Consider the following 27049-nt stretch of genomic DNA (forward strand, 5'->3'; position numbering starts at 1 on the left):
TTTTCTCTCTCTCCTCTCTCTCTCTTTGTGGATCGGAGGCACAAACAAAATGCATTGGTGCAGTCTCTCGAGCACTTTTTCAACTGTAGACTCTAGAAATGCGTAGCCTCGTCCACTATTTATTTATGTATTGACGTGATCGACGCACCACAACATAATTTTACATCATTTGACTTGTTTTCTCAACGATTCTCTTTGTTTATTCCTTCCTGCTGGATATATACCTCGGGCGAGTCATCACGTGCCTACCCGACCGCCACGGCCACCTGGTGTTTTTGTCTCCGACAACTACTTACCTCGACTGTCAGGACAGCACCATGTCGCTCGCCCACGGCTGATCAGCTTCATTCCCGCCATCTTTCTCTCCAGTCCGGACATCCCCACTCCGGCCGCAATTTGCAACGGCCACCATGGCCTCACGGTATAGTTCGCCATCGTCCGACGCTATCTACAGAGCAATGCTAATGAAGTACTTGCCACAAACCAGATTCCCTCGCCAGCGCGATCCCCGCGCATCCTCCTCCCTCTTCGACTCGTATGGCGGTGGCGACTCCCGTCCCGCGAGCAAGTCACCCGCTTCAAGCGGATACGGTTACGGAGGCTACTCCAGTCCCGCAGGAGATGGGTACACGAATGGCAGTGCTTCCGCTGGGCCCTATAGAAGTGCCACGCCTGATAAGAAGTATGTTCTTGTCCTTCCTCTTCCTCCCTTTGGCCTGTCGCTGACTCTTTCCCCTGCAGGGGCCACTACTCCGATGCTGTCCTCTCGTCACTTGAATCGCAGAATGATGCCGAGGTGGAGGGTATCTCGGCCAAAGTCAAGATGCTGAAGGATGTGAGTACGCCCCTTTTTTTTTCTTGGTTCGAAGATTGGTTACTTATACTGTCCTTGCCAGATCACACTAGCCATCGGTGACGAAATCCGCGACACGGCCCACCTCACAGACCTCGAGGGCTCCTTCGATAGTACGCGTGTACGAATCCGCGGAAACATGACCCGCATGCTGCGTATGGCCGAGAGCACTGGCGTCGGCTGGCGGGTGTGGCTGGGTTTCTTCTGCGCCGTGTTTCTGCTGTTCTTCTATGTGTGGATCAGCTGAGGCCGTCAGCCTCGTGGAAACACCAGATTTAATTATTTCCCGTTCTTGTTCTTGGTATTGGCAATTTTTGCAAACCTCAGGGCGTTCATTCCACATTTTGTCACTAGTACCCGCATGGTTTTCTCCGGCTACGGCGTTTTGGGGTGGGGGATGTTTTATATTGAAATTATCGAACCCGTCTCCGTGTATGTTGTGTCCTTTTGTCTGACCCTAGGCGCTTTTCTTTCCATTACGGATTGCTTTGGGGCTTGCTCGTTTCAAATATGTACAAGTACGAGCACAACACGGGTTGTATATAGAGCAGTCACTACGGATGCAGTAGATGTAATGGCATTGGCCCGTCCCGAGGCTTGAAGAGATCTCGTCATGCGATTGCATAATTAAATAAGGCTGAAATGCAAGGCACTCAGGTCATTGACAATAGCAAATGAAACATAACAATAAAATCCGACGTGTGTATCGTGAAAGCTGCCCGTCATCATCAAAACTCCATACACGATGCAAAATACATAATCCCATTCAACCAAGGCTGTCTCTGGGTCCGCCTACCCGTCGCGGTAACCGTCGCCCAAATCCGCTTCGACGGCTGCCCTGACTTGTGATTGAGGCACGGAGATCATCGTCGTCAAAGAGCATACTGCTGGAATCCAGCGCGTCGCCTCCCCCACTCCAGCGTTGCAAGAACCGGCGCTGTGCGTCTGTCTCACGGTCTCGCCGGACCGGCGGTGGAGGGAGGCCGCCGTGGGTGTTGGGCGTGCTGGTGCGGAAGTTCTCTGCAAATCGATCGCGGACAATACTTGACTCGTCTCCTTCGTCATCATCATCGTCGTCCAGCTCATCCTCGGTATCGGTGTGCTGCCATTCGTCTTCCTGGGCAGACCCATCTTCCGCAGCGTCCGGGATCTCGTCGTCCAGGTCGCGAGTCATGCCTTTCCCCTTCTTCGCTCATTTCCTCGTCTCCAGTAGCAGAAGGGATCTCCGCGTCCAGATCGGGCTGGTTATCAAAGTCCACATCTTCCTCGTCGACGTCGTAGAAGCCTTCCTCGCCGTAATCATCATCGGGATATCCTTCGGGAATATCATCGTCCAGATCTCGCTCCATATACCCTGCTTCATCGGGGATATCTTCCTCCTCAAGCCCTTCCTCTCCTTCCTCAACAAGACCCTCCGCCTCGGCATCCGCATCGGGGATCTCATCGTCCAAATCGCGCTCCATGATCTGTTCTTCTTCTTCTCCCTCTTCACCTTCCGGACGCGGCATCCCCGTCTCATCATCTACCATTACCTCACCCTGTGCCGCCATTTCTGCCTCTGCAGCAGCAAGCGCCTCTTCACGCTCTGCTTCTGCCTCTTTCATACCAAGCATCGTCTTCGCGCATCCTGCCGGTCGAATCCAGGAGTATCCGAAAGTAGCAATATTTTGTTTCCGCGCGCGCAAGGTGCGTTCTTCGATTACCAGTGCGGAGAGGGTATTTGCCCCGCGAGAGGGCATGAAGCCGCGGTGGTGGGTGGTGTTGGCCTGGGCATTGCGGCGGGAGAGATGGCTGGGTACTTGGTCACCAGGGCCGATGTGTGGTGAGGAAGAACGGTATGGTTGAGAGGACCCATCCCAAAGCTCATGGGACTGCGGTGTGTTGGTTAATTTTTTTGCCAAAGTCGCTGACGCTGCAATGCACTTACACCGTGTGGGGTGATGAAGGGAAGGGAGAGCATTGTCTGTAGCGCAAGCTGTATCTGGCGCTGTGGACAGGTTTGGTCGGTGGTTGACGTGGGAGTGTTTGTTGACGATCGACAAGCTCGGACGCTTGCTTAGGCGGTGGATCAGCCGCCAAGGACTCCATAGTAGGAGGAGTAGCTGGACTGCCCACGGTTGCACTCAACCCCAGCATTTGAATATTTATACAAAGATTCCTCGCCCTATAGACCCCTTGGTCTATTCTATACTACTTTGCCTGTTGATACTATAGATCAGGAGACCTCAAGTGATTCTACCTGAGCAGAGATTGGACCGGCCCGCGTGTGAATGAATTGAATCATGATTGAAGATGAGCAATGTTCAATATTTATAATAAAGAACCCTTGGATTCGCACGGAGTTGAAGGGGAAGGGAGCCCAACCATATGCAGTAAAGTATATTCCCTTCAGTCATGAAAACATGCCAAACCATAAGTAGCAAGGCATAGTCTGCCATATTAGGCAAATTAGAGTAACGCTTCTAGGACTAGGGCTATGCACTGCCTTTCGGGAGATATGGAGTGAATCAACTACTTTAAAATTGAATCCTACCTTGTATCCCACTTAATGCAACCACCTGCTGAATTGGATGACAAGCCACAGCGGTGTCGGAATGCTACCCACAGCTGGACGCAGGGACAGCTGCAAGCCACCAGGTATGTCTTCGAGTGGGCCGTATTATTTGACCCGACTCGAGCGTGCCCCGTTAGAAGAAGCAGTGGTCGTTGGAGACGATGTATTGTAAGTCTCACCAACGGCGGCCGGTATTCGGCCGATTGAGAGTCAGTCCCCCGACATCCCCCGAAGGTTGCCCGTCGACCAGCCAGCACCCCGGTGAACCAAAAGCGGACAAGAGGAATCGGGGGAAATAGGAGCCAAGTCATGTGATTTATATACTCTGCTGTGATTTACTTTTGATGAGCAGGCTATTTCTTTCACCCGTCAGAGGCAAGGCCAGGATGGGACTATGTCCGGCCGAATCATCATTTGAACCTCGTACTCCGGGCAGACAGATCGTCTGTGGACCACTTGGCGAGGAATGATCCCTCGACACGGCAGAAGGCGTAGACAACCAACCGGCCAAGAAGAGGTTCACTAGTATGGATTCACTTCACATGTCGTAGTAGTTGCCGGACGACGCCGCTCCGGACTGGAGGACAGACAGCCATTCAAAATACCCGAGTTACCAAGCCAAGCGACGAAGAACCCCGGGGTCAAGCAGCAGGGTGATAAGCAGTTGTGATGACCTCAAGGAATGAGCTGGGGAAATCCCTGGGACCAATCCGCAAGCAGGGCTGGCATGCCTGAGGGCGGCAGCAGGGCCCCGACTTCGGCGTATGGTATGGGACATTCCGTGACCATACGCGGTATACGGCGATTTGCCGATCGCTGTGGGGTTTATTGTAGAGGTGAATCGTGCATAATAATATCAGTGGAATCATCGGTCTCCTGGTGATGTCTGTTGTCGATCCCATCGACTAGTACTTCAGAGGAACAGCTACTAGATGGTCCACAGCGCGATGCCTACCGAGTGACGAGGCCTTCGCGTTGAGACTCCTTGACCGGCAGTACCTATGCTGGATCAGTGCTGAATCCGCCCCACCAACTCTGTAGACATTCATCGGGTCAGCACGCATGTGAGTCGACTGCTGCACTGCGCCCACGCTATTTTGGTCCGTGAGCTCCAAACCGTCCCTACTACTAACCACCGGAGCTGGCCCCGAAAGGACCCCGCGACCCTTTCCTCGCGGTATCGATGTGTACCATACGGCCATGATTACGGAGACCCACCGAGGATCTTGACGTCGTTGAAAGCTAATCGTCGTTGTAACGCAGGAACTCCCATTGGCCGGCCGATGCTTATCTCGACGGAGCGCCGTAATCAGAACGATTGTCATTACTCGATGATTGGAGAGCTCAGCATGCCTGTCTGTTTTCGTCAATGCGTACCCAGACTTCTTCATTGGTACCTAGGAGTCTTGTGCGAGAGTTACTGAAGAGAGAAGTCAGATGGTGGTGAGAGCTGTGAGCGCGACATGATTCTTACGATTCTGATCCACGCGTCCCGGCTCCGAGGGAGGATGTAGGGTTGGCAGCATCACTCAGTATTTGCCACGAGCAACAACACCCCACAATTCCCTGTCCCGTTGTATTTTTCCCATTTCTGCCTTTCGAATAGGCAATTCTTAGTTAGTTCGCGCTCGGAGAAAGCCTACAATCCCCGGACTAGCCTGCCGTAATCGCAGCCCGTCTTTTTTTTTTCTGCCCCTCCTACTTCTTCTTCCTTTCTTCCCTTCCACTTCCTCCTTCATCCGCGAAACTATTTTCACGCAGACGCTGGGATTCCCTCTTGACTGTCCCTCCCTCACCCCTGCGCTGCGACCCGCCAGTGACGACACCCACTCTCCCTATCGCTCCCGATCGATTTCCCGCCCTACGGCGATCACCCCTCCACCCTGCCTGTCCGTTCTCTCTGCCACCGGCGGAAGAATGGGTCTTAACTTGGAAGAAATCTATGGCAAAGAACTAGACGACCAGACTCCTCAGGAGTATTCGGAGTACCAGCCAAAGAAGGGCTATGGCTGGGCGGGCACTCTGCCCGAGCGGCAAGGTCTGTATGACCCAGAGTATGAGAAGGATGCCTGCGGTGTAGGCTTTGCAGCGTGAGTGAATCTAGGAAGGCACAATTGATCCGCTACTGACCCGCCGGCAGTCACATCAAAGGCAAGGCGAGCCACAAGATTGTCAGCGATGGTGAGTGATGGCGAGCCTGATGAAAGACCGATTCACTGACGAATGCCTAACCAGCCCGCAATCTGCTGTGTAACATGACCCACCGGGGCGCCGTTGGCTCGGACGCGCGCGATGGTGACGGTGCTGGTGTGATGACTAGCATCCCGCACAAGTTCTTCATCAAGAACTTTGCCCGCGAGGTGGGCCTGGACCTGCCCCCGCTGGGTCAGTACGCTGTCGGCAACCTGTTCTTCAAGCCAGACGAGGAGGCGCTCAAGCAATCCATAGCCAGCTTCGAGGAGCTGGCCACATCCCTCGGCCTACGTGTGCTGGGATGGCGGGAGGTTCCCCGCGACTCGACCATTCTGGGTCCTGCAGCCCTGTCCCGCGAGCCCATTGTCATGCAGCCATTCGTCGTGTTGAAGTCGGCTTACGGCGAGGGCACCAAGCCCGAGATCACCGACCCAGAGAAGTTTGATGAGAGAACCTTTGAGATCCAATTGTATGTGCTGCGGAAGCGCGCAACTCATGTCATTGGCCTAGGCAACTGGTTCTACCTGTGCTCGCTCAGCAACCGCAACATTATCTACAAGGGCCAGCTGTCTCCGGTCCAGGTGTATCAGTACTACCATGACCTGGTCAACGTCGACTACGAGGGCCACTTTGCCCTCGTCCATTCCCGCTTCTCCACCAATACCTTTCCCTCCTGGGATCGTGCCCAGCCCCTGCGGTGGGCCGCTCACAACGGTGAGATCAACACACTCCGAGGAAACAAGAACTGGATGCGCGCGCGTGAGGGGGTCCTGCGGTCCGAAGTGTTTGGTGATGAGCTGGACCTGCTCTACCCTGTCGTTGAGGATGGCGGTTCCGACTCGGCTGCTTTCGATAACGTTTTGGAATTGCTGATGATCAACGGCGTTCTTTCTCTGCCCGAGGCCGTCATGATCATGATTCCCGAGGCCTGGCAGGACAACCCGGCCATGGACCCGGCCAAGTCCGCCTTTTATGAGTGGGCTGCTTGCCAGATGGAGCCCTGGGATGGCCCGGCTCTTTTCACCTTCTCCGACGGACGCTACTGCGGTGCCAATCTGGACCGCAACGGTCTGCGTCCGTGCCGTTTCTACGTTATGGATGATGACCGCATTGTTTGTGCCTCGGAGGTCGGCGCTATTGACATCGACCCCGAGCGTGTGGTTCAAAAGGGTCGTCTGCAGCCCGGAAAAATGCTGCTGGTCGACACCTTGGCCGGGCGCATCATTGACGACTCGGAACTGAAACAGACCGTCGCCCACCGACAGGACTTCGCCAGCTGGCTGGACAAGGAGCTCCTGAAGCTGCCCGCAATCAACCAGAAGCTCCTGGATCGGAATGTGGACCTGTCCTTCACCCTGGATGACCACACCATTCAAAATGACCCCCGCCTTAAGGCCTTTGGTTACTCATTTGAGCAGGTCAGTCTGCTCCTCGGGCCCATGGCTGCCGACTCGAAGGAAGCCCTCGGCTCCATGGGTAACGATGCCCCTCTGGCATGCATTGCTCAACAGCCCCGCCTGCTCTACGAGTACTTCCGTCAGCTCTTTGCTCAGGTCACTAACCCGCCCATTGACCCCATCCGTGAGGCTGTGGTTATGTCCCTGGAGTGCTACGTTGGCCCTCAGGGCAACCTGCTGGAGATGGACGCTTCCCAGTGCCACCGTCTGCTCTTGAAGTCCCCCATCTTGACCATCCCGGAGTTCAATGCCCTGAAGAATATCAACGAGGCCCACCAGGACTGGACTGTCCGGACCATCGATATCACCTTCGAGAAGAAGAAGGGCACTGCAGGCTACCTCGAAGCCTTGGACGCCATTTGCGATGCGACGACCGATGCCATCCAGAACGGTGACAAGATGATTATTCTCTCGGACCGTGCTACCAGTGCGGAGCGTGTCCCCGTCTCTGCTCTGCTGGCTACCGGGCTGGTGCACCACCACCTGGTTCGCAACAAGTGGCGATCGCTTGCCGCTCTGATCGTTGAGACCGCCGAGGCTCGTGAGGTGCACCACCACTGCGTGCTACTCGGCTATGGTGCTGATGGCATCAACCCTTACCTGGCTTTGGAGTGCATTCTCAAGATGAACCGCGAGAACCTGATCCGCAAGGATCTCAGCGATGACAAGGTCATTGAGAACTACAAGGCTTCATGCGATGGTGGTATTCTCAAGGTCATGAGTAAAATGGGTATCTCCACCCTACAGTCCTACAAGGGTGCCCAGATTTTCGAAGCCCTCGGTATCGATGACAGCGTTATTGACCGCTGCTTCGCTGGTACCGCGAGCCGCATTCGTGGTATCACCTTCGATCTGATTGCTCAGGATGCTTTTGCCTTCCACGAGCGTGGATATCCTTCTCGTGAGATCATTGAAATTCCCGGTCTCCCAGAGTCTGGCGAGTACCACTGGCGTGACGGCGGAGAGTCGCACATCAACGACCCTGTCAGCATTGCCAACATTCAGGATGCCGTTCGCACCAAGAACGACAAGTCCTATGAGGCCTACGCCCGTGCAGAGCACGAGCAGATTAAGAACTGCACTCTGCGCGGTATGCTCGACTTTGATTTCGATCAGCGCACCCCTATCCCAATCGACCAGGTTGAGCCCTGGACTGAGATTGTTCGTCGCTTTGTCACCGGTGCCATGTCCTACGGATCGATCTCCATGGAGTCTCACTCGACCCTGGCTGTTGCCATGAACCGTCTTGGTGGCAAGTCCAACACCGGTGAAGGTGGTGAAGACCCGGAGCGCAGCAGGCGCATGGAGAATGGCGATACCATGCGGTCCGCCATCAAGCAGATTGCCTCTGGCCGTTTTGGTGTGACTTCCAACTACCTCGCGGATGCCGATGAACTGCAGATCAAGATGGCCCAGGGTGCTAAGCCTGGTGAGGGTGGTGAACTGCCAGGCCATAAGGTCGTTGGCCCTATTGCCCGCACGCGTTACTCTACCCCCGGTGTCGGTCTCATCTCCCCGCCTCCGCACCACGACATCTATTCCATTGAAGATCTGAAGCAACTCATCTACGATCTCAAATGCTCCAATCCCCGCGCTCGTGTTTCCGTCAAGCTCGTGTCCGAAGTTGGGGTCGGTATCGTCGCCTCCGGTGTCGCCAAGGCCAAGGCTGACCACATCCTGATCTCTGGTCACGATGGTGGTACTGGTGCTTCGCGCTGGACGGGTATCAAGTATGCCGGTCTTCCTTGGGAGCTGGGTCTCGCCGAGACTCACCAGACTCTCGTTCTGAACGACCTCCGTGGCCGTGTTGTCGTCCAGACTGACGGTCAAATCCGTACCGGCCGTGACCTCGCTGTCGCCTGTCTCCTTGGAGCTGAGGAATTCGGCTTCGCAACGACCCCTTTGATTGCAATGGGTTGTATCATGGTAAGCCGCACTCTCCCTTCCCCATCTACTCTTTCTTGAGTCCTACGCTAACACAGTACCTCCAGATGAGGAAGTGCCATCTGAACACTTGCCCGGTCGGTATCGCGACTCAGGACCCAGAACTGCGCAAGAAGTTCCAGGGCACACCTGAACACGTGATCAATTTCTTCTACTATGTCGCCAACGAGATGCGTGCTATCATGGCCAAGCTGGGCGTGCGCACTATTAACGAGATGGTCGGTCGTGCTGAGTTGCTTCGCGTCCGTGACGACATTCGGAACCAGAAGCAGGAGCGTGTGGACCTATCACTGATCTTGACTCCGGCTCACTCGCTGCGTCCTGGCGTTGCTACATACAACGTCCGCAAGCAGGATCACCGCCTTCACGTCCGTCTTGATAACAAGCTGATTGCCGAGTCCGAATTGGCCTTGGAGAAGGGCCTACCTTGCCGCATTGAGTGTGACATCGTCAACACTGACCGTGGCCTTGGTGCAACGCTCTCCTACCAAGTTAGCCGACGCTATGGCGATGCCGGCCTGCCGCAGGACACGATCCATGCCAACATCAAGGGCTCTGCTGGTCAATCCTTCGGTTCCTTCCTTGCCCCCGGTATCACCCTGGAGCTTGAGGGTGATGCCAACGACTATGTTGGCAAGGGTCTGTCGGGTGGTCGTCTCATTGTCTACCCGCCTCGCGGTGCCGCTTTCAAGGCCGAGGAGAACGTTATTATTGGTAACACCTGTCTGTACGGTGCTACTCGCGGTACTTGCTACTTCCGCGGTCTCGCTGCTGAGCGTTTTGCTGTCCGCAACTCTGGCGCCACTGCCGTCGTGGAGGGTGTTGGTGACCATGGATGTGAGTACATGACTGGTGGTCGTGTCCTCGTTCTCGGATCTACTGGCCGCAACTTTGCTGCTGGTATGTCTGGCGGTATCGCCTATGTACTGGACATGAACCAGGACTTCCACTCCAAGGTTAACCTGGAGATGGTTGAAATTTCCGGCATTGAGGACCCGTCTGAGATCGCTTTTGTTCGTGGTCTGATTGAGGACCACCACCACTACACTGGTTCCGAGATGGCGGCCCGTATCCTTCTCGACTTCACCCGTGCCCTCCCTCACTTCGTCAAGGTCCTGCCGACTGACTATAAGCGCGTCATGGCCGAAGAGGCCGCCAAGGCGGAGGCTGCGAAGAAGGCAGAGTTCACTCTCCCCAAGCTCCCCAGCACCCCTGTCGCCAACGAAAAGGTCGAGGCTGAATCCAAGAAGGCCGACCTTCTCGACATTGAGGACAGCATCAGCGACTCTAAGAAGGAGAAGAAGCGCTCTGCTCTGATCTTGGACAAAACCCGCGGCTTCATGAAGTACAGCCGCCGCAGCGAGAAGTACCGCAACCCTACCACTCGCACCCGTGACTGGGCGGAGCTGTCCAACCGTCTCAGTGAGGATGAGCTCAAGTACCAGTCCGCTCGTTGCATGGACTGTGGTGTTCCTTTCTGCCAGTCTGACACTGGCTGCCCTATCTCCAACATCATCCCCAAGTGGAATGAGCTTGTCTTCCGGGACCAGTGGCAGGATGCCCTTAACCGTCTGCTGATGACCAACAACTTCCCTGAGTTTACTGGCCGTGTCTGCCCCGCTCCTTGCGAGGGTGCCTGTGTTCTGGGCATCAACGAGGACCCCGTCGGTATCAAGTCGATCGAATGCGCCATCATCGACCGCGGCTGGGAGATGGGCTGGATGGTTCCCCGTCCTCCCAAGACCCGCTCTGGCAAGACTGTCGCCATCATTGGCTCTGGTCCTGCTGGTCTGGCTGCTGCTGACCAGCTCAACAAGGCTGGTCACACTGTGACTGTCTACGAGCGTGCCGACCGCATTGGTGGTCTGCTCATGTATGGTATCCCCAACATGAAGCTCGACAAGAAGGTCGTCCAGCGCCGTGTCGACCTCATGGCTGCCGAAGGCGTCAAGCTCGTGACGAACACTGCTGTTGGTCCCGACAACGAGGTCTCCTCCAATCCCTCCGTGCCACCCACGACTCGGTCATCATCGCCACCGGTGCCACCGTTGCTCGTGACCTCAAGGTTCCTGGCCGTGAGCTGGACGGCGTGCACTTCGCCATGCAGTTCCTGCACCAGAACACCAAGTCCCTGCTGGACTCCAACCTCGCCGATAACGCCTACATCTCCGCTAAGGACAAGCACGTTGTTGTCATTGGCGGTGGTGATACCGGCAACGACTGTATTGGTACCTCGGTCCGCCACGGTGCCAAGTCCGTCACCAACTTTGAGCTGCTGCCCCAGCCGCCTCCAGAGCGTGCCGGTGACAACCCGTGGCCCCAGTGGCCTCGCATCTACCGTGTCGACTATGGCCACTCCGAAGTCAAGACTCACATGGGCAAGGATCCGCGTGAGTACTGTGTCATGTCGACCGAGTTCACGGACGACGGCAGCGGCCATGTCAAGGGTATCAATACTGTTCGCGTCGAGTGGACCAAGAGCGCCACTGGCGGTTGGGACATGAAGACCGCGGAAGGTAGCGAGCAGTTCTTCCCCGCCGACCTGGTTCTTCTCTCGATGGGCTTCTTGGGACCTGAGGACCGTCTCCTCGGTGAGGAGATTGAGCGTGACCCTCGCAAGAACGTCAAGACTCCTCCTGGGCACTATTCGACCAACATCCCCGGTGTCTACGCGGCGGGTGACTGCCGACGTGGACAGTCTCTGATTGTCTGGGGTATCAACGAAGGCCGTCAGTGTGCGCGTGAAGTGGATGCTTTCCTCAGCGGCATCAGCTCTCAACTGCCTGTCACCGGTGGCATTGTCCGCCGCCCTGCCATGGACGCTGTTCCTCAGCCCGCGCAGGCTTCCGTCCCGGCCTAAATGATGACCTAGCCATAAATAGGGAGAAAAGGGCTATGTTATGACCATGATGGGCATGATAGATGATGACATATTGAGTTTTTCACTGGTGGAAAAGTTTTGTGATCTCACGCGGGAAATCCCCCCCAAATTGTTGATCTTTTACATTTCTCCATCTTCACCGATCGTGAAGTTAGTGAGGTATTTCTTTCTTCTCTTTGTTTTGTTTCTTTCCTTTTTTTTTCTTTGCCAGCAGCGTTCGAAGTGTGCAAGGTGTTTAGAGTCTGCCACCGTTTAGTGATATCTCATGTGCTGTACATAGCCTTTTTTTTTTTTTTTACCTGCTCTCCTGAATTGCAGTTTCTTCTTGTCTTCATATGTGCATATTCTAGAATTGTACTTGGTCTCTTTTATCTACATCCCTTTCACTCGAATAGCAAGCCTGATCCAGATCCCATCCCGCCGGGGGCATAGTCGTGCTTTTTCTCTAAATTCTTGATCAAGTTTCATAGGTGGGTTCTTTGTCACTGAGTCTGTTCATTGTACGGATCTCATTGGTATCTTCCATAATCCACAGGGTTCAGCAGGAGAGAAATAGGCAAGTGAGATGAATGGATTCATTGGACAGAGTATCGTACAATTACCTGCACCAGGCAGAGAAATAGATCATAAGAAAAAAAAAAAAAGGATATCAATGCGCCTGTTGTTTTGCCTCTTCTTCCGCTTTCATCTCCCGCTCTAGCGCTATATAATCTCCCAGGAATGGTTTGGGCGCTGGCTCCTGCCGCACATCCCAGACATCTTCACTGCTGGGGCCTGTCTTGTACTTGATGGCTTTTTTCCGGTTGTGGTCTCGGATGGCCGCCTTCTTCTGGTCATCGGGCCATTGCCGGGTTCTCATGCACATCCAGAAATTATCCCAGTGCTCGCTGCACGATCGTAATTCGCCGTACCGATAGACATTGACGAACTGGCCGCCGAAGGACTGGCAGAAGAAGGCGTAGTCGAAGGCGTCGCGACAGGACATGGTATCGGAGTAAAGGGACTCGGGGGCAATAGACGAGGTTGATGATTGGAGGGCGGCGGTGGTTGCGCCAGTGTTGGAGGCACCATCTGGTCCTGTGGATGGTGGTTGTGGTGACTTGGACTTGGACAATGCCGCGTCTTCTTGTCGGAGGTCGGCCAGGATCTGACTGAATTCCAGTTCGGCTTGTTCGTCCGGTGTCAATTTCCTCGGAGCAGCCGGAGGAGTCGCAGGGGGAGCAGCAGGAGCATTGTCCTGCTGGGGACTCGATCGCCACCACCAGCCCATTGTTGTGTTGTTGCGATGAAGTTTTTCGCCGCGATCCGATCACTGCGCTGCTTGCTTATGTACTCACGTACCTTAGCCCCGTGACTGCCCGACGTCATTTACTTCCAAGTTCCAACTGTTACATTTCCTTTAACACGTTCCAACTTTACCCTGACAATAATGTATGCACCGCAATAATGAGGCCGGTTTCCTTCGTGCGTGCACCTGCTACTTGGGCTCAGGTATCGCGCCCTAGTGCCAGCGCCTACTCGGCACGGCGCTGTCCTGCAGTCGGAGTGCGTTGCACCTCCTCCATTCAGTCGGGCCACATCAAGCTTGGGGAGAATGAGGGCATTCTCTATGTGAACAGTATGCTTTATTAGATTGTCAATTTTGTTTCTTCGACTGACCCACAATAGATATCTTCCCACATCGGCTGCAATGGTTCCTGCGGGGTCCGCTCAGCCATATCCAGCCGTTTGAAGGACTGCTGAAGCGAATCAACAACCCTGACCTGGCCGCAGCTGATCCACAGCGCATAGTTGAACGCGCATTACCCAAGGGCTTGGATCTTAAAATCAAAGAGGTTGTCCCAAGGTATAAAGAAGGCGGCGCATTCGTCAAGTATGAACGCAACCCAAACGTTAACGATGAAGATGTCCATTCTGCGGCAAAAGAACACATGGCGAAACATCCCATCAAGCCATGGTTCAATCCATTCCAAAGAGCCGACGTGGACGTTGTACGGGGCAAGCCGTGGATCGAAGACCTTTACCGGATCCCCAGTCAGACCCTGAAGGTGGAATTCTTGCCAGCTACCGCGGAGTCTTCGGCGGTGGAGCTAACTCAGGAGGCGTTGTACAGCCTCTTTAGTCCATATGGGAAGATCATCGATATTCACCCACAGCCTTCTGATTCCAAGGTCGAGCCGAGGTATGCGATCTTGGGCTTTAACCGGCCCCGTTTCTCGGTTATGGCACGAAATTGCATGCATGGATTTGTCGCCGGTGAAGAGAATGGCGGGGGTAAAGCCGGAACCAAATTCAGGATCAACTACGAGCGCAAGATCAAGCTCTCCGTGATTAAGGACTGGCTCCTGAACCATCCGAGGATCGTCATTCCAGCTCTGGCGGCATTGGTCGCAGCCATTACTGTGATCATATTTGATCCTATTCGCACATTCTTCATTGAAATGAAGATCAAGTCCACTCTTCAGACATCAGAAAACCAGGTGATACAGTGGATTCGCAGGCAAGCCAGCAAAGCCAACATAGCCTATTTTGGACACAGGAAGACAGACCCTCGTGGTTTGGCAGCGATCTGGGAAGACCGCCAGAAAGACATATCCCAGGTGCAAGCCTGGTTGACAGAGACTGCCGAGACTTTTATTGTCATTCACGGCCCGCGGGGCTCGGGGAAACGGGAGTTGGTTCTGGATCAGGCATTGAAAGACCACAGCTACAAAGTGGTAATCGACTGCAAACAAATCCATGATGCGAGAGGCGACACAGCCAAAATCTCCCGAGCAGCTGCCCAGGTCGGCTACCGACCCATCTTCTCGTGGATGAACAGTATCAGCAGTTTCGTCGATCTTGCTGCTCAGGGAATGATTGGTACCAAGGCTGGCTTCTCTGAGACTCTCGATGCCCAGCTCAGCAAAATTTGGCAGAATACAGCCGTGGCAATAAAGCGAGTTGCCCTCGCCGGACGACGCAAGGACGACAAAGACTTTAACCTTACTGATGATGAATACCTCGAAGCTCATCCCGAGAAAAGGCCTGTCGTCGTTATTGACAATTTTGTCTATGATTCGGAACATACCGTTGTGCTCGACAAGATGACCGAGTGGGCCGCCGGCCTTACAACGGCCAATATTGCCCATGTTATCTTCCTGACCACGGACTCCTCCTTTGCAAAACCCTTGGGCAAAGCTTTACCAAATCAGGTCTTTCACACTATCAGTCTAGGTGACTGTTCTCCTGAAGTTGGCCGTCGCTTTGTGTTGAGTCACTTGGACGCGGACGCGAGCGATGATGGAAATGGAAAAGCGTCGAAGGTAAAGCGCGGCAAAGATGCACTCACAGGCCTCGATGATTGCATTCAAGTTCTCGGTGGCCGGGTGACAGATCTTGAGTTTATGGCCCATCGGATTGAAGCTGGCGAGACTCCTCAAGGTATGACCACCAAGTCATTCTTCCGCAATCGACTAATCTTTTTTTCCCTACAGCTGCCGTGGATCGCATTGTCGAGCAGTCAGCCTCTGAGATCTTGAAAATCTTCATCTTGGGAACCGACTCCGTCGCACCGCAGTGGACTCGTGAACAAGCATGGCATCTCATTAAATCACTCGCGCACGCCGAGGATGGATGTCTGCTTTACAACAAAATTCTTCTCTCTGACCTGTTCAAAGACAACGGCGAAGCGACTCTCCGAGCCCTGGAGCAAGTGGAGCTCATTTCCGTAGGGTCGGAAAAGGGATTTCCACGATGGGTCAAGCCAGGGAAGCCAGTCTACCAGGCCGCATTCCAACGACTGATCGAGAACAAGACACTGGAAAGCCGTCTGGATTTGTTGGTCCTCACGCAGTTGATCGGGAATGAGAACGTGAACATCCACAAGTACGAGGAAGAGCTGCAGCTACTTGGTACCCTGCCGAAATATCCCTGGGAACTCACTTCGAGGATTGAATGGCTCCTGGGTAAGATACATAACTCGCAGTCAAAGATCCTCCAGTATGAGAACGAGAGTGCGGTGTTGCAGAAGGCTTTGCACAGTGCAAAATAAACGACGGGCGATGATGCACATAGTACCATGATATATCCAGATATCTCCAATTGTAACATGTTTAAGAGATTATGATAATAACGATAAACAGAAGGAAATCCCAGAAATAAACCAAAGTTCCATCGCTTAACACTAGATTCGCTCATATGTTAGTAGACCAGATTGTGGCTGATGAGATAAGCAAACTAGGGAACCGCGACCCTCTGCAGCTTCTTTTCCTTCGCCCTTCAACTCTCGACAACCGATTGTGTCAAACGCCTTTTTGGACGGATATTTAAATGTCGGCGCGTTTTATCTTGTGTAGGCGTTGAACCTTCATTCCAACCGTCTTCCCCCTGTGTGGCCTGTTTCTCTATTGCCTCAAACAGGCATGGAGAAGTACGAGGCTTCGCCGCATGGACTGATACAAACCGTTCGCGATGGCCTTCCTCAATTGACTTGGTCCACATTTTTTGCTGTTCTGGTCTTTTCATGCATCGCAACCCGGATTATCACAGGGCTTCAATGCAGGCATCATGAACATGATCCAACGGAGCCGCGTACTGCCAGGCTGGCGCCTTATTGGGCTCCTTGGATTGGACACAGTCTGTCCTTTGTATGGGACCATGTCAAATTACTCTCTGGGTTTCGGTTGGTGATCTATCTACGATAACTCTGACTGCGCTGCTAATGCAACCTCCAAGGGATTCCATGAATGAGCCTGTATTTGGCATTTATCTACGCGGTGTCAAGCACGATGTCGTGGTGTCACCCTCGATGATGAAGACAGTCTTGTCTTCACAGGATGCATCCAGTACTGCTACCCTTGATCAGGCACTGCAGAACGTCTTTGGCAATCGCGGTCTCGTGCGCAATTTGAATCTGAACAGGGAGATTCGTGATGATGTCTCCAGTATGATCGACCGAGAACCATTTGCCAGTGCAGCTACCACAAATATTTCCCGTTTGGTGAAGCGCCATGTCCCCGATTTGGTCACCTTCTCCCACAGTGTGGTTGACCAAATGCCCTGGGAGCGCGCAAGCCAAGTAACGCTCCTCGACAATCAGGATCAGTCTGTCTGTAAGGTCAAGCTGTTTTTGCTTATCAAAAACTTTGTAGGCCACATAACCACTTCCATCCTAATGGGCGAAGCCTTTGTGGAGGCCTTTCCAGGTCTGTTGGAAAACCTTTGGACACTCGACAACAACTTCGTGACACTATTCGTGGGCACTCCCCGCTGGATTCCATCACCTGGTGTTTCCGCGGGTTATGCAGCGCGGGATCGTCTTATTCATATAATGTCGATCTTTTCCCGGGCGTTCACTGCGTGGGATGATGGAGTCGACCCAGGGATTGAACTTCGCGACCTGGACGATGTGTCTGAATTGGTCAAAGAACGAATGCGAACTTTTCGAAAGCTGGAGCTGTCTCCCGGGGCTAGCGGTGCAGCACTCTTGTCCCTGTACTGGGACACGATAGAGCACACAACGAAGATCATTTTCTGGACCGTTCTCCATATCTTCTCGGACCCTGCGCTCCTCAAGGATATCCGCACAGAGATATCTCTGCACACGAGGGCATCACGGCCCAGTCGCGGGGAAACTGGATTTCCGATTGATTCACCTCCTCAACTCACTCTCGACCTCGAAAAAGTCCTCGAAACATGCCCGATGTTGAAATCATGCTATTACGAGTCTGTGCGTTTGCACTCAGCGGGCATTTCCTTCAGGAAACTAGAATCAGATTTGACCCTGTCCGAATCCACCGAAGAAGCCTCCCACCACTCGAGTAATCCTCGCACGTACCTCCTCCGGAAGGGCGAGAGGGCAATGGTGCCACATGGTGTCTACCACAACGACTCTCGGCATTTTTCAAACCCGGACCAGTATGACCCCCTCCGGTTTATCGTGACGGACCCCGATTCTGGAGCAAAACGAGTAAATAAGAGCGTCCTTGCGCCATTTGCGGATGGACTATACGGGTCTAAAGGAAACAGCTTCAATGAGAAGGAAATACTGGCTGTTACTGCGGCGATTGTGTCGATGTGGGAGATTGAATCCGCCGACGGGAATGGCCTCGCCATCCCGGGCCATAAACCCACTTGGGGGGCTTTTCGACCTGCAAAGGATGTGAAGGTGAAATTGAAGCTGCGGGTATGATGAAATTCGATATTCGCGTTATGAGCCGAGTATTTCAGCCTTTGTGCTTCTTGTTTACTGTATGTATAAAGTGGGAGTGGAGAATCCACGTGTTCACTAGTATCATGTGGCAATGATTCAAATCGATGGTATTCCGGTCTTGCTATCATGTCCATACTTATAGTAGAGAAACTCTATATATAGGTGAGATCTAGCCACATCGGGGCATAGTCTCCTAATTAGGAGAATGCTAAGTGAGTCGGTGTTAGGATGCGGCAGGTAGATAAATTGACCAACTACCCACCCGAGGATAATTATGCTGACATATAATAAGAGGCCATGTCGGGCTAGCCCTTAGCAGATGATCGATAAGATAGCTATGCCCGACCAGGCCGTGATCACCACTGACGACGCGCCATTCTTCTTCACGTCTTCCTCTGGTTCTCTTAACTATCTTCTCCGACTTGACCACCCCCGGCGCCAGCATCACACATCATGACTCTCGCTGGCGCCCAACGCCGTCAGATCTTGACGGTGTTAATGACCTCACTGCTCCTGGACCTGGTAAGCTGACTCGCTTCTTGTTTACGCTTCTTGTTCTCACCCACATCCGCAGATCTCCTTCACCTTCATCCTCCCGCTCTTCCCATCGTTATTGTCCTTCTACCACGCCCAAGACCCTTCCCCCGACTCATTCCTCAACCGCATCTTCCATTACCTGAACGCGTACAAGAACTCCTTCGCGCGCCCCATCGACTCGCAATATGACATCGTCCTCCTCGGCGGCGCCCTGGGCTCGCTTTTCTCCTTGCTTCAGGCTATCGCCGCCCCCGTCATTGGGCGCTTGTCAGACCGTGTCGGTCGTAAACGCACTCTTCTCTACTCGCTGATTGGCAACATCTGGAGCGTCACACTCTGGGTCGCTGCTATTGATTTCCGGACTTTCCTTGCGAGCCGTGTTGTTGGCGGTTTGAGCGAGGGGAATGTCCAGCTGGCGAATGCCATTGCCGCTGATATCAGTGATGAGTCCCACCGCGGCGCGACTATGGCGCTCGTTGGTGCTTGCTTCAGCATCGCATTTACATTCGGTCCTGCTCTCGGTGCGGCGCTCTCGTCTGTCAAGATCGTTGAGGCCAATCCGTTCATCGTGGCGGCAAGTGTCTCTCTGGCACTGATTCTGGCCGAATTTGTCTTTGTCTATGTGTGTTTACCCGAGACACATCCTCGATTTACTACTCTCCGCGAAGGAGACCCAGTGTCGTGGATTCATTGCAAAAAATCTCCGGCGGAGATACGAACCCAAGTTCAGGCCCAGACCCCAAACCAGGAGAACAAGCCCAAGGACAAGTCTTCTGCTCAACTCAGTGCGACCAAACATACCAACAACCCATCCTTCCTGAACGCAGTGCACTTCCTCTTCCTAGTCCCCTTCTCCGGCCTAGAATTCTCCCTTCCATTTTTGACAGCCACCCTCTACGCCAACACAACAACCGCCGGCAGTCCCGCCGCACTGAATGGCCGTCTCCTCTCACTGATGGGCCTAATCGCCTCCCTGTTACAGGGCACAGCCGTGCGCCGTCTACCGCCACTTCTGACAGTGCGCGCTGGAGTAGTTGCCTGCGCCATCTCCTTCTTCCTCCTTGCCCGCGTTTCCTCAATTGCAGGCCTTTATGCCGCCGGTAGCTTGTTGGCCGTTACATCTGCCACGGTCGTAACGGGACTCAATAGTCTCGGCAGCTTCGAGGCCCGCGACGCCGACCGCGGCGCTGTCATGGGCCGGCTGCGTGGCTGGGGACAGGCTGGCCGCGCGACTGGACCGATTGTGTTTTGTTCGTTGTACTGGTGGGCTGGACGCCATGCTGCTTATACTGCTGGCGGGGCGGCTATGGTGGCTGTTGCTGGTGCAGTGTTTATTTTATTGAAGTCTCCTGTTCCGGAAAAGAGGAGCGAGAAAAAGGCTTAGATTTTGGGTCTGTATACATACTTTAGAACCACCCACTTTTGACTACGAAAAGAGCTTTAAACAGTCTAAAAGGGAGCTGATTTTTAGGATGCTTTTAGTAGGGATATGGCATGAGCGACAACCTTAAACATAGGAGACATCGGTAACGAGCTTATCGACCACGAGGGTAACGGCTATAGCGGACCATACAAGCTGATGGACTGGAGGGTGCGATTATCACAACCCTAGACTTTATAGATCACAGCATGCTTGCACTATGGAAAGAGATGGGTTCATTTGTTCATGTTCGTCTACTCAAGACAGGGTATAGTACATGCGACGACATATGAGAACAAGTCAGGAAGAGCGGCGAGATATGAGCTTCAGAGCACAGCTCCAAAACACCCGAAGCAAAGAAGAGAATCTCAACACAAACCAGAAATATTACAAGAAAGAAAAGCGGTCCCCCCCGGGCCAAAAAGTCCAAACTTCGCAATTGAAAGAATCAACTTCTCCGCGTCCGAAAACGCTCCGTACGCAACCCGCAGTTATAGTTCTGATAAGACTCCATCGCCAGTCCCGGACTCGGGTCTGGAGCAGGATCAAGCGAGTTGCGCGCCTTTCCAATCAACCAGTCGGTTAGTGTGACAAATTTCGCCGTGCGGTCCCAGCCGTTGGCGTCGTCTGCATGCTCGATCGTATGCGTGAGGATGCGGCCGTCTTTATCGAACGAGAAAATGAAGAGGCCGGTGAACTGCTCTTCCTTGGCCAATTTGAAGATCGGCTGGTCGCCGCCAAGGAGCACGCTGAGGCCCTTGTTGGTGCCCGTTTTTGAATTAGATAAGTGGTGGGTATGGTTATTGGCACCGGTGGAGGATTGGGGGGAATCACCACTAGTCGGCGATCTGGCTCTCGTATCCGGCTCCGGATTCGAGGAGAACGGCGTCTTGTCATGGAATGGCCTACTCTCCGTGCGCGGCTCAGTCCGCCATCGCACGACAAGTCTCTCATCGCCGCAATCGTGTTGGTGGCCGCCGCGTGGCTCTGGGTCCGGTACCGTGCCCGCGCGCACGATCCGCTCGCTCAGAATCTGGAGCTTGACATTTCCCAAAAGTGGTACACTGCTCCAAGCTACCGGGACAGTCCACAGCGCTGCGCGGTAGAGAGTTCGACCCTTGACGGTGGGGAGATGCTGGTGTGTCGATGGGAAGAGGTGGAGGTTGATGGCTGGGGCGAGGATCTCAGGGGGAAGCGTGTTGTACAGGATAGTTGGGAGGAGCGGCGAGAGGGTACGGAGAGCTAGATTGGGGTCAGTCAATTCAACGCTACTTGATGCTTTACTCACTTTTCCCGAGTTTCAGCACCCGTTCATCCGGCGGCTTGTGGTCGTCTTTGGGTGGCCGCCCGTCTAGTCCATCGAGGTCCCAGCGCCTTGGACTTGGTGAGAAGCGTGTGATCGGTGGTGGCGAAGAGGCTGATGGTAGCCAGGGCTCGGTCAGGATGCCATGGCGTGGTTGCGCGAGCGGGCGACGCCGCGAGGACGCGAAAGACTGCCGGCCGACGGCCTTGGGAGTTGGTGGTGGCAGGCGGAGGAGAGAGGTGGTGCACGTTGTCGCATGGGGACAGACCAGCTTCGGCATTCTGCCTGGACAGGCGTGGTCAGGTCATGCACATATGTCCCTCAGTGGTCAGTTCAAGCGATGCGAAGAGGAAGAAACAGGAAGTAGCGGGTTGGGAAATGACGTTGCGGCCAATAGCGGCGCGGGGATTATCGCAGCAAACTATATATACGGCCACTGGTATATACAACAGACGACATGGATTATTATAATAGAATAGATGATAGAATGACATTGCTGTTCGTAAAACGACCTCCTAAATCTGCCCATAGCCCAGTCATGCCAGCTCGTCGTCGTCGTCCATGCCCATTACACGGCGCTCCGCCAGGTCGCGGATCTTGTCCTCCAGCACACCTCGCCCATAGCGCTGGGCCACCTTGGCCGCCGCTTCGACCATCTTGCCATTACGGTCAGACATCATGCCCACCAGCTCCAGTGCCTTCATGCCGCGGTCCTCGCCCTCCCGGCACTCGTTGGCCAGCATCTGGAGCAGGGTCTTGTTCATCTCCAGCTCTTTGCGCGCCAGCTCGGCGCGCTGGCTGGCGGTCGCGTTGGTCGAGGCCAATAGATCCCGGTAGAGAGAGAGGAGGACATTGCTGCGCACAAACGCCTCCTCGAACTTGGCAGTCTCGTCGCGCGCGTCCGCACCCTCAGGATCGCTAGAATCTTTCGGCGGGACGGCAGACACAGGAACCTGGAATTCAAATTCACTGAGGAGTGGCCGCGGGAAGTACGGGTGCTGGTCTCCGCCCTTGAGGATGATGCAGTGGAATTTGTCGTGCGCTACGGCCACCGGCCAGTAGGTTTCTTCTTTGCGGCCACCAGCCAGACGGGCGAGCTGCTTCGTGTCTAGAAGAGGCACCCACCGGGCTTGACCGGGCGTGCGCCAGTGCTGCAAGACGAGCAACACCCCCGTCGTGTCATAGATACAAGGGTCCTGGGAGACTGTCAGTTGTGTCGTACAGGTACATCTTCAATATCACATACCCCAGTGTCGGAGAAGAAGACATTCTTCAATTGAACGCCTTCTGGGAGTGCAACCTCGTCCTCGTTCTGGCATATCTCGTCCCGCTTGACATTTTCAATTGTATATCGTAACGTCGTGTGGCGGCCATCAGGTCCCAAGGGGCCGTTACCAATGCTCATAATGTAGTCCCTCCAGGCGGCACAACTGACGCCCTGACTCTTTTGCCGATACACTTTGAATGGTGTCCCAAAAAGTGTGTATACTCGGACGTAGCCTTTCGTCGTCACGGCGACAATGTATGAATCACTTAGTGCAAGAGCTAGTAAAGTCAGTCACAGGGAAATGAAAATTGGTTCAAAACATTTACCTCGGACCATTTCGCCCTCGGGCAACTGGGTGCGCCAATCTGCTCTCGTGGTCCATGTCTCATGTGGCCGGTAGAAGATAGTGGCAGGACTGCCATCATCCGGACTGTTAGCGAAGAGCGTTCCGTTCTCATCTGTATCATGTCAGAATCAAATTCAAATATGGCAAATCTAGTCAAGCTCACTGAGGCAGGCTTTGTCGTATTGATACGGATCTGTGAAGTGGAAGTCCCGATACAGCTCGCGGTCGTAGAATTCCACGGTCACGGTATGGTGTGTCTCTTGATCGACAGTCCAGACGGCGCCAGTCAAGTTCAGACCTGATTAAATTAGCACACAACACAACTTTTCCTGGAGAACTCCTCATACAGAGATATCGCCGATTTCCAGCCCATGGCGTACTACCAGGCTGAAGAGGTGGGTGGGGATTGGGCTGAAACGAGCCAGAGTAGACACGCTTGCTGTCCGGGCCAAGATCTTCCAGGTGGCCGTTTGTCCGCTTGCCATACGGGTTGAGCCCTTCGGCATAGCCTGCCCCATCGTCATCATCGACAAAATCCGGCATTTCATCGTCCTCGCCGAGGATGTCATCTAATGAGTCTGGTGATCCCTTTCTAGCTGCCCGCTGGATGGCCTCCTTGGACCGATCCGCTAAGGTCCTACTGACATTGTTGGAGATCTCAGTCAGTGGGCCTGGGAAGATAGGAGCTGCCTGCAACGGCTTCTGAAGCAACGACTCGTGTTCCCTCGGCACAAAATCATCATGAATGAACAGTTCGCCATCAGAGGTGGTGAAGGACAGCGAGTTCTTAGTCGGATGCCAGGCTAGGTTGATGACATTCCCAAAGTCGTAGCGTTGCAGGATCTTTTGAGTTTTCGTTTCCCAGAGGATGATCTGACCATCTGCGGCCGCCGATGCCAGAAGGGATCCATTCGGCGCCCAGCTGAGGGCCGTGATGTCGCCGGTATGCCCACCAGCAAAGGTCTTCTCTTTCTTCCACTCCGAGACAGAGTAGATGGAGATATCCCTGGTGGCCTCCGCAGATGCAAACGCCGTGCCGTCCGGGTGCCACACGGCTCTCGATGTCGCCTCTGCATCCGGCTCGAGTCTTCGAATCACTCCATCGAGCTTGCGGACCAACTCCGGTTCTTCCTCGTGCAGGGAATAGATGTAGATAATGCCGTCCGTGCAGGAAACTGAAACATAGCGCCCATTGGGATCGAAGGTGACGTGCTTAGCTCCTTTGGGCTGTTCCCGGAGGTATTTGACCTGGGTCATGTCCTCGATTTTGACGATTTTCACCGTGAGTTCACTTTTTCGAGCATGTTAACCAAGTCATTGCCTGATCTACACATCATAGCTGGACTTACTCGCTTGCCACGGCGGCCCATTCGCCGTCCCTGGACACCGCAATATCGCGCACCGGCAGCGCGCAGCGTACCAGCAAGTTCCGCATCTTGCCGGATGTGATATCGTACTGCCATACCGTGCCGTCCTCCGCGCCCATAATAAAACACTCGTTCTGGACACGAGCTGTTAGCGGAGTCCGCTCGAACTACCACCACCTCGAACATACCGTGGCACCGATGCCGTGATTCGCGTCCACGCCCTCGTCGACTGTCCGGGGCTCTCCATCTTGGCCCACGGTGTAAATTCGAATGGCGGAGTTGGATCCGCCGGTGATCACGCGCTTCCCGTTGGGCGTGTATGTGAGCACAGTCGTCCCCGGGGTGTCTGGAATGGGAGAAAATCCGGTCAGTGAATGGGATCGAATACTGATAAAAAATAAAAACACGCCGACGTACGCGCTGGCCGCCCCCGCGGGCGCATTGCGTCGAAGCTCATTCTGGGAATGTTGCGACCGAGAATTGGTGATTGGGAGGTAGTCAGACAACGTTGAGTGAGGGAAGACGCGTCTCCAAGTTAGGGATACGCGTTCTGGGACGGGATTTAGCCTATTCGGGCAAGTCCCTTTCCGATGGACCTAATTACTATGGAGGTAGTCTACTATACACCTTTTGCAGTCAGGAAATCAAAGTCGGCCCCGTCCTGCGCTTGGTTCACACTGCGCTCGTACAGTCCCCGATATCCTCGTCGTCGCTGTCGCTGCTCTACCTCTCCCGCCACCCTCTGTTTGCGCGCCTGAATCCGAGTCTGGATAACTTGGTCGGGCACATCCAGATGTAATCTACGAGTTTCGATGTCACAGGTGATCAAATCGCCCGTCTCAACAATCCCAAAGGGGGATTCCGGCAATGCAGCCTCTGGCGAGATGTGCAGGATGATGGTTCCTCCCGCCGTGCCGGACATTCGCCCATCAGACAGGCGCAGCATATCTTTCACCCCCGCGCCGGCCAATTTCTTGGGAATGGGAATCATTCCCGCCTCGGGCATACCGGGATTACCCACGGGCCCAATTCCCTTGAGAACGAGTACAGAGTCCTTGGTCACTGCCAGATTCGGATCGTCAATTCGTTGCGCCAGGTCAGCGGAATTCTCAAATACTACCGCGGGCCCGGTGTGCGAAAGCAATGATCGATACTTTGATGCAGATGCTTTGGTGACCGCCCCATCAGGTGCAAGGTTGCCATAGAGCACGACGAGAGATGACGAAGGGAAGAGAGGATCGGAAAGCGGCCGGATGATCTTTTGAGCAAACGAGGGCCTCTTGGACTGAGATGCGTCCAGCACTTCGCCCAGCGTCTGCCCAGTGATGGTCATGACTGACAGGTGTAAGAGCGGTCGAAGCTCCTGCAACAATCGCAGCATGCCTCCTGCGTTGTGGAAATCGTCCATATAGTTATCCCCGCTTGGTTTGAGATCTACCAGCAACGGGGTCTTGCGGCCTACTTCTTCAATGGTCTGCAGTGTGATCGCGCCATCGAGAGCGGGATGTCTGTTTGCGATAGCCAGTAAATGGACCACGGCATTAGTCGAGCCTCCGATGGCTTGGAGGACTGTGATGGCGTTGAGGAAAGACTCCTTCGTCAACACATCCTGTGGTTTTCTAGCAGTTTTGGCAAGCATCACTGCATTTTTCCCGGTCTCCTCGGCGATTCTCAGCCGTGCAGACGATACAGCTGGGGCGGATGCGCCTCGGAGAGGCATCATACCCAGTGCGGCCGTCACGCATGCCATCGTGCTGGCAGTTCCCATGACACCGCACGTTCCAATCTACACGTCTGTTAGTCGGTCCGAGCCTCGGACTCAAATGTGAATAGATTGACACGAACCGTCGGGGCAAGCTCTTCATTGATGGCAGAGATCTCCTCGAGATCAATCTCGCCCGCTCGAAACGCCGCCCAGTTATTGCGGCAGTCGGTGCACGCCCCAATTCTCTGTCCTCGATTACTGCCCGGCAGCATGGGGCCCGTAATCAAAGGCAGGATTGGTTTGTTAGCTGAGATACCGCCCATCAGCTGTGCTGGAACGGTTTTGTCACAGCCTGCTTCTTGTCAACTCAGATGATACTAAGAGGAAGACTTATACAACACTAACCTCCAATCATAATACAAGCATCCAACGGCTGCGCTCGAATCATCTCCTCGGTATCCATGCTCATGAGATTCCTCAGAAACATGCTTGTCGGGTGCGAGAATGACTCATGAACACTGATAGTAGGGAACTCGACTGCTAATCCCCCATTGAGCTGCACGCCGCGCTTCGCAGCCTCGATCAACTGGGGCACATTTGCGTGGCAGGGATTAAACCCCGAGAAGGTGTTGATAATCCCCACAATCGGTCGTGAGAGAGCATCTTCCGAGTAACCCAGTGCCTTAATGAATACTTTGCGAAGAAATAACGAGAAATGGGCATCTCCGTACGAGGTGAGACCCTGGCGGAGTCCGGAGGTGGATGTTATAGGCTTGGTGAGATCGTAGTCGGAGTTGGGCGGTTCTGGGTCGGTGTTGTTCTGCATTGTTGTGTGGATGAGTAAATAATCCGCGTATAGATTGAAGTTGATTGACCCCTGGCTTGCTTAAATATCGCGCTGTCCCGAGTGGATGATGCCATCGGTCCACGTCCGACCCGGATATTATTCCGCTTCGACAACCCCGCGTTATTTGGAGATCGAATGGAGCAAGCAATTGTTGTCGCAAAACTGGATGAAATTGGTAATTG

The 27049-nt window shown here is 54.1% G+C and overlaps 10 protein-coding genes across 10 annotated transcripts; 5 read left to right on the plus strand and 5 right to left on the minus strand.

Annotated features, from left to right (window-relative positions):
- Positions 1-410: 410 nt before the first annotated feature.
- Positions 411-1100, plus strand: N7510_003583 (SNARE domain- containing protein; the record flags this gene model as incomplete). The annotated part of the gene is made up of 3 exons (XM_056975509.1): positions 411-682; positions 742-835; positions 897-1100. The coding sequence occupies 3 exons, from the start codon at positions 411-413 to the stop codon at positions 1098-1100; spliced, it is 570 nt and encodes a 189-aa protein (XP_056835465.1).
- A 519-nt stretch (positions 1101-1619) lies between these two features.
- N7510_003584 (uncharacterized protein) lies at positions 1620-2813 on the minus strand (the record flags this gene model as incomplete). The annotated part of the gene is made up of 3 exons (XM_056975510.1): positions 1620-2039; positions 2113-2724; positions 2781-2813. 3 exons carry the CDS (start codon positions 2811-2813, stop codon positions 1620-1622), a joined length of 1065 nt encoding a protein of 354 aa, XP_056835466.1.
- Positions 2814-4312: 1499 nt separating this feature from the next.
- Positions 4313-4609, minus strand: N7510_003585 (uncharacterized protein; the record flags this gene model as incomplete). The annotated part of the gene is made up of 1 exon (XM_056975511.1): positions 4313-4609. One exon carries the CDS (start codon positions 4607-4609, stop codon positions 4313-4315), a length of 297 nt encoding a protein of 98 aa, XP_056835467.1.
- Positions 4610-5324: 715 nt separating this feature from the next.
- On the plus strand, positions 5325-11861 carry N7510_003586 (glutamate synthase (NADH); the record flags this gene model as incomplete). Its single annotated transcript, XM_056975512.1, has 5 exons — positions 5325-5497; positions 5548-5588; positions 5643-8983; positions 9049-11076; positions 11121-11861. The coding sequence occupies 5 exons, from the start codon at positions 5325-5327 to the stop codon at positions 11859-11861; spliced, it is 6324 nt and encodes a 2107-aa protein (XP_056835468.1).
- A 670-nt stretch (positions 11862-12531) lies between these two features.
- On the minus strand, positions 12532-13152 carry N7510_003587 (EMI1 family protein; the record flags this gene model as incomplete). Its single annotated transcript, XM_056975513.1, has 1 exon — positions 12532-13152. One exon carries the CDS (start codon positions 13150-13152, stop codon positions 12532-12534), a length of 621 nt encoding a protein of 206 aa, XP_056835469.1.
- Positions 13153-13328: 176 nt separating this feature from the next.
- Positions 13329-15915, plus strand: yme2 (uncharacterized protein; the record flags this gene model as incomplete). Its single annotated transcript, XM_056975514.1, has 3 exons — positions 13329-13500; positions 13551-15305; positions 15359-15915. The coding sequence occupies 3 exons, from the start codon at positions 13329-13331 to the stop codon at positions 15913-15915; spliced, it is 2484 nt and encodes an 827-aa protein (XP_056835470.1).
- A 370-nt stretch (positions 15916-16285) lies between these two features.
- Positions 16286-18054, plus strand: N7510_003589 (uncharacterized protein; the record flags this gene model as incomplete). Its single annotated transcript, XM_056975515.1, has 2 exons — positions 16286-16545; positions 16599-18054. 2 exons carry the CDS (start codon positions 16286-16288, stop codon positions 18052-18054), a joined length of 1716 nt encoding a protein of 571 aa, XP_056835471.1.
- Positions 18055-18528: 474 nt separating this feature from the next.
- N7510_003590 (putative tetracycline transporter) lies at positions 18529-19996 on the plus strand (the record flags this gene model as incomplete). Its single annotated transcript, XM_056975516.1, has 2 exons — positions 18529-18597; positions 18650-19996. The coding sequence occupies 2 exons, from the start codon at positions 18529-18531 to the stop codon at positions 19994-19996; spliced, it is 1416 nt and encodes a 471-aa protein (XP_056835472.1).
- Positions 19997-20513: 517 nt separating this feature from the next.
- On the minus strand, positions 20514-21615 carry N7510_003591 (uncharacterized protein; the record flags this gene model as incomplete). Its single annotated transcript, XM_056975517.1, has 2 exons — positions 20514-21274; positions 21321-21615. Coding segments are annotated over 2 exons (1056 nt in total), but the record flags the coding sequence as incomplete, so codon positions are not given.
- Positions 21616-21871: 256 nt separating this feature from the next.
- N7510_003592 (Dihydroxy-acid/6-phosphogluconate dehydratase) lies at positions 21872-26846 on the minus strand (the record flags this gene model as incomplete). Its single annotated transcript, XM_056975518.1, has 10 exons — positions 21872-22531; positions 22582-22880; positions 22929-23060; positions 23112-23246; positions 23296-24239; positions 24298-24449; positions 24504-24865; positions 24943-26101; positions 26161-26372; positions 26426-26846. The coding sequence occupies 10 exons, from the start codon at positions 26844-26846 to the stop codon at positions 21872-21874; spliced, it is 4476 nt and encodes a 1491-aa protein (XP_056835474.1).
- Positions 26847-27049: the final 203 nt, after the last annotated feature.

The sequence above is a fragment of the Penicillium lagena genome (genome assembly GCF_028827675.1).
Source record: "Penicillium lagena strain IBT 129212 chromosome Unknown utg000002l_segment0_segment0, whole genome shotgun sequence".
In the NCBI taxonomy this organism is placed as follows: Eukaryota; Fungi; Ascomycota; class Eurotiomycetes; order Eurotiales; family Aspergillaceae; genus Penicillium; species Penicillium lagena.